Source organism: Sphaerodactylus townsendi, linkage group LG12 (genome assembly GCF_021028975.2).
Source record: "Sphaerodactylus townsendi isolate TG3544 linkage group LG12, MPM_Stown_v2.3, whole genome shotgun sequence".
Taxonomy (NCBI): domain Eukaryota; kingdom Metazoa; phylum Chordata; class Lepidosauria; order Squamata; family Sphaerodactylidae; genus Sphaerodactylus; species Sphaerodactylus townsendi.
The window spans coordinates 11,254,725-11,261,086 of record NC_059436.1 but is presented as its reverse complement, the minus strand read 5'-3'; the positions used below and the strand labels follow the sequence as shown (position 1 = coordinate 11,261,086).

General features: G+C 44.3%; 1 protein-coding gene across 1 annotated transcript; it reads left to right on the top strand.

Annotated features, from left to right (window-relative positions):
• Positions 1-604: 604 nt before the first annotated feature.
• PANX3 (pannexin 3) lies at positions 605-5,919 on the top strand. The gene is made up of 5 exons (XM_048512680.1): positions 605-903; positions 2,198-2,340; positions 2,668-2,882; positions 3,568-4,232; positions 5,618-5,919. Exons 1-5 carry the CDS (start codon positions 723-725, stop codon positions 5,650-5,652), a joined length of 1,239 nt encoding a protein of 412 aa, XP_048368637.1. The 5' UTR covers positions 605-722; the 3' UTR covers positions 5,653-5,919.
• The last annotated feature ends 443 nt before the right edge of the window (positions 5,920-6,362 follow it).

The following is a 6,362-nucleotide window of genomic DNA, read 5'->3' as shown; positions in this document are numbered from 1 at the left end:
GTCAAAAATCCCTTTGTCAGATACCTGATGAAGAGCTTTGACTCTCAAAAACTTATACCCTGCAAAATCTTTCTGATCTCTACTGGACTTTTCTACTGGAAAACACAACTATCCTCCTGAAACACGTCTTGATAATCAACTATGGAAAAAGCTTTGCCAATCTCACTACAAGCATCTGGGGGAAACCATCTGGCTAAAAATATCCTCTGCACCCATGTGTCAAGTTCTAAGCGCACCCCACCCTCTGATCTACACATGAAACCTCGGCCTAAGATTCAGTGTTTACCAACCCTGCTCCAAACCCACTCTCCTGTATTTCTGGAAGTACAAACAAAACTACACCCCACACAAAGGGCTGCTTGAAATATATCTGTTTATGAAAGAGGGATGTAAAACCACAAAGGCCCAGCCTCGCCTCGCTATGCCTGTGGCAAGCCAAGGAACATGGTGTGCCCAGCAATCATAATGCCGCTCTGCTTGCTGCTCTATTTCTGGGACCAATAGTAGTGATTGCCTTGTGAGAGAAAGGCTGCCTTGTCATTACAATTTGGTTTAACAAACAACCAAGGCTGTTATTTTACAACTGTCCTGTCCTTAATGCCTTACAAATGAAGCTTTCGATTCAACAGATCAAGCTTAACTGTTGCTCAGATGCTGTTTGAGAGCCAGTGCAGTAGGGTTTCCCTCTTCGCTTCTCTGAACTCGAACCGTCCCACGCAATCATGTCTATCGCCCACACTGCTGGCGAGTACATGCTCTCAGATGCTTTGCTTCCAGATCCTAAAGGGTTCAGGGCAAAGGGGCTTCGCTTGGAATTATCGTGTGACCGCGTCGTGAAGTTTGTCACAGTGGGTTTACCGCTGTTCCTGGTGTCCTTGGCGTTTGCACGGGAATTTTCCGCTGGTATGTTCATTCTTTCTTATATTTGTCATTCCTCCGTATGTAGCGAAGTGCTAACAAAACTACTCAGTTTTCAACCTGTCTTCCCGGTCTTTTGATAAAAAAATTGAGAGTTCCAGATCCACCCTGCTCTATCGCCTGACTTCAAGTCAAAATAATTCTTGGCATATTTTGCTGCCAACTTTCCAGATGTTCTCGGTGTGCTCAAATACTTGCTGGATATTTATCAAATATTTGATATCCATATGGGTTTGTGACATTCCATGATGTATTGTGTTCTGTGACTTCCTCTTGAGTGGCAGCTGGTACCCATTGGGGCTGAACGGTCAGAACCACAAACAGAAGGGAGAACCAGAGCCTATTCTGGTTTGATCCCTATCCCACCTGCAATGATAATAAAACATTTAACCACTGCAGTACAATTTTGTAATGTTTAATGCATGTGGTGAGACAGGGATTCCCACTCTGATTCACATTAATACGTTCAAGCAGAGATTCACCTTTTAAAAACTCTCTGCCTGCAAATGGGGTACAGAGGACAGAGAAGCTTTGAACTTTCCTGTCATGGCATTTCCACCATTTGAAACTCCACCCTGTTTGCCCATTTCTCTGGGTCCATCTGCCCACTTCATGCGAGTCCAGAAGGGGCAAACAGGGGTCTCCTCAGTCCAAAATGAAGGGTTTTTTGAGACAAAGAAGGATATACACACAGCAGGTCTCACACTAATTCATAATTCACCCCAAACTCTAGCTCAATAATTAATTTTCTATGTGTTAAAGTAACAGGTCTTTGGATACATGGGAAGTTGAATGCATTTCCTTCACTAAGCAATCAACTACTTACAACCCACCTAAACCAGATTAAACTTTGCTGGTTGTAAAAAAAGAAGAAGAGAGACTTTCAAGAATCAGGGGCTGATTCTGCATGGGCCAAAAACAGCGGTGTGAAAACGGTGTGAAAACAGTATAAACCCCTCTACCATTTTAAACCCTTTTACACCGTTTTCACACTGCTGTTTTTGGCCCATGTGGAATCAGCCAGAGCCTCCTTGCTTTCAAATCTTAACATTTTGCCAATGATCTGGTAAGAAAATGTCTGACAATATGTGCAGGAAAATAATCAACAGGGGTCTGAGGAAAGAGGAAAATAACTGTTTGCTCTGTCAACATTACTGATGTCTAAAGTTGACTTCCTATATAACTTGCCTTTGCAGAGCCTCCCAACAGTTGTCTGTAATGTTCCAGTAGACAGAGAAGAACTAATGGGGACAGTTACCTGTCCATCTTTCCATTTCAGGCTCCCAAATCAGCTGCTTCTCACCAGGCAACTTCACAGGGAAGCAGTCTGCCTACGTTGACACCATGTGCTGGGATTCGTTGCTTCACTATGAATCAGGTGCTACAGGGGACTCAAGATCCAGTTTCTTCTGGGTTCTCAAGGTATTTTTGTGCTTTGGAGGAAAAGGTTTTGAAGAACCATAGATAATAGACTAACCCCTATTGTGTAATATGTGCCCCAAGGTCCTGACTTTTAGGAGACCTTGAACCCCTGATGTAGGTCAGTATTCAGGAAGCTCCACCCCCAAACATTACACTGTGTGCATGGCGACTGGCTGAAAGTGAGTCGTCGCCACCATTGCTAGCCTTTTATATAATAGGATTCTTATCTGTGACTGGTCTATGCAGAGCTAGTATTTGAGCTGATTCATCTGAGAAGCCAACAGCTGCCTCAACAATCTCTCCTGTGTTTCTATCCCACCCACCCAGGTCTTTCCATATTCCTTCCTGCTTATTGCAGTCGCCATGTATCTACCCTACCTGCTTTGGAGATACGCTGCTGCCCCTTCACTCAACTGTGACCTGTTCTTCATCATTGATGAGCTGGATAAATCCTACAACCGTTCCATCCGCTTGGTGCAGCACATGGTGAAACTGCAGCAGACTGGCACTGATCCCGAGGAATTATGGGAAGAATATGACAAGTAAGTTTGACTTGGGTTTCAGCAGTCCCATGTGACTCATAATTTTATTATCTGCATACAAATTTGTGTACAAGCCAATTCCCACTTGTTTCAAAACCGATGAAGTATTTGCCTCCTTGTGCCATGCAGTTGCCTTGGATGTTCTGTAAACTGTCTAAAGCCCATGCAGAACTTAAATCAATGGCACAGTTACCTGACACTCTGCAAATCCCACTGACTCTGTTTGTAATCAGCAACTCCTCTCTGCTCCCTTTTCATCATCACAGGAGGTCTAGTTGTATCTGGGCTGTATTACTTCACATTGCACAAAGTGGCTCAGAAGACTGAATGCTCATCCATAGAAAACAATCCCGACCCAGAAATCTTTGTCAGGTAGGGTTGCCAGCCTCCAGGTGGGAGCTGGAGATCTCCTGGAATTACAGCTGATCTTTAGACTACATAAATTGCTTCTCTGATTATTATATAAAATGGTCCATTGGATACTTACCAAGAAGGATCCTTCTCCGATGGAGGCAGGAGGACATCCTGAGTGGGCGATTCCCAGCATGAAAATGGCAGCCTTTCAGTTTACCTTGGCAACTGGGTCACAGTTCTAGCCTACCCCAAACATTACACTGATGATTATCCAATAAAATGTGGTGCTCTGTTATGTACTGCTGACCAGTCTTGTTGCTTTCCTCCCAAGGGCTCGCAGTGAACGCTATTTTGAGTTCCCTCTTTTGGAGAGGTACCTGACTTGCAAGCAGCACTCCTACTATCTTGTGAGCATCTACGTGCTGAGGAACCTCCTCCTCCTGTTCCTCCTGGCTGTCACCTGTCTCTACTTGGTCTACTGCCACGCGAGTGTGTTTTTCAAGGACGAGTTCAGCTGTTCAATAAGGACAGGACTCCTAAAAGATGAGCCTCACATCCCAGACTTTGTTCCTTGCAAACTGGTTTTCTTCTCCATCTTCCAGTTGACCAGCATCTGCCTTGGAGGGGTATATGTCCTCCTGGGGCCTGTCCTGATCTACCACTTGCTCCAGCTGTGTCAGTGGGACAAGCGGCTTTTGGCCATTTATGAGATGCTCCCGGCTTTTGACCTGCTCAGCAGGAAGATGCTGACCTGCCCTCTGAATGACCTAAACATCATATTGCTGTTCCTGCGAGCCAATATCTCCGAAGTCAAGTCCTTTAGCAGGTTGAGTGTGCTCTGCACCCTGAGAGATGTCACTGCAGACAAGGAGAACATTGACACTGTAGTAGATTTCATGACCCTCCTTGCTGGCCTGGAGATGTCCAAGCCTAAGGACCATTTTTGCTCAACAGGAGCTGATGGAAACTCACCTCATTCCAACTGTGGAGTTGCGGGTAAGTGGCATTAGGAGAAAGCCAATTTTTCCTCATTTTTATGGATGATAGCCAAAGTCCATCACCCGTCCCTTCTACCACCTTTTTAAATCTCATCCTGCTTCCATGGATTGTACTTGGCTCGCCTCTTGATCGTCGCAACAATCCTGTGAAATAGGTTAGGCTGAGGGACAGGGACCAAAAGCAGGGCTCCATTTGAGCTATAGCTGAGAATACACTTTAAAAGGGAAAAAAGTAAGTTCCAGGCCAAGGCGCATGCTGTTCCCAGAAAGATTTGTGGAAGTGGCACTTATCCAGCACTGGTTGTAGAAGGCAACAGAATATGTAGATCCCCTTAATAAACTCATGCAAAGGGAAAATACCAGTGGATGAAAGCAGCGGCTCTACTTCTTAGCCAGGTTGAAAAGATAAAATGAGGGAACAGACAAATTTATGGGGGCTGGATCCATCAATGGCTACTCTTATGGCAGGAAGGGGGAAACTGTGTCTTCTCTTGCCGGGCCAATCCCTTCGTCCAAGAGTTCCCTAGAAAGCACCCTGGTAACCAGCAGCCATTGCTTAGGAACTGCTAAGAGCATCTAGATTGATCCTCTGAGAAGGCACAAGTGACAGGGTAGAAACCCTAGAAAGTACCTTCTAACCAACCCTGTAGCACTCATGCAGTCTAGCAAGTGGAGAAGTGATTAAGAGAAATACCCTGAAGAAATAAATTGTACGTTTCAAGGCAGCAGTGAGAGTAATGTCTGTAGTGAGACCCCTGTCTATAGTATGGTGTGCAGTATAATAGGCCTTAGCCTAGAACAGAGAAGTTTTGAGGATATTTCTACTGCCTGTTTTACAGCTAAAATTGTGCCAAAGGGTATTTATGCCATAAAATGACTAAAATGTAAATACGGAAAAAAAGAATCCATAACATGTCTAGAATAAACCAATAATCAGCAGGCAGATTAATTTTAAATATTATCAGCTTAAAAAAATGATAAAAGCAACAACAAAATCATCCATCAGCAATAAAAAGGCCGACAGTCCTGATTACAACAAAGTGGAAAAAAATGCCAAAAGTCCTCAAGAACAGAATAGTTCTCATGAGTATCGGGAAAAGTAGAAGTCAGAGGCAAGCTGACCCTCCTGTGGCAGAAAGTTCCACAGATTTGGGGTCACACAGTCCTGGATACTTGCCCACCTGTTGAAGCTGGCACACCAGTAGGGGACCAATGGTTGATCTCAGAGCATTGTCCCTGTGCCATGAGCTAGGTCAGAGGATTCACCTGCTTCTTCCTGGGTACCCTACAACCCCCACACCCATTACTTCAAAAACCCACAGACTGGCTATCTACAAGATACAGCATAATTTTAATGTCTGAAACTTCCTTCCTTGTGCTTAGACATGAAGCCCACCCATGAAGCTAAAGAAAATTGAAACAGCGTGCTGTCTCTGACCCTTGCTTCACTTGAAGGAGCAGCATTCAAGGAAGCACTTGGGACAGATGAACAACGCTGGAGTTCAGAAGAGAACAGCCAAACATCACAGACCTAAACACTGGCAATGGTAAAGTGCTTTGTGCCCTAAGTCATGCTTGCTCCGATGGACCGGTGGGGCAATCTGAAAGGACTAACCAAACTGCTTGTTTACTGGCTACCAAATCCAAAGCATTTCATGTTTCCACAATCCATCCATCCATCCATCCATCCATCCATCCATCCATCCATCCATCCATCCATCCATCCATCCATCCATCCATCCATCCATCCCACTCACCCACCTTTTGTGTATCTGTGAGAGAGAGGGGCGGGAGATGGCAAATGCTTTTATACTGGTTTTATGTTTGGGGTTCAATGTTTTCACAATGTTAGGGCTGTCACTTTATCATCATATTATTATTGTTATTTTGGTGTGGTCTTGTATATTTAATGGCTACTTGCAAGAAGTTCAGCAGGTACAGATTTCCTTTCATGGAGGTCAGGATTTCCCTGTTTAATGTCCATCATGACTGTTGAATGGAAGGGTGGGAAAATTATAACTCTAAACTGTGGGTAAAAGTCTAGCTTGCAGTTCTCTCTCTTAATTCTCTCAAGTTATATCAAATTTCACATTCATTGGTTTAAAACAGTTCCCTTTACTGCTGCAAA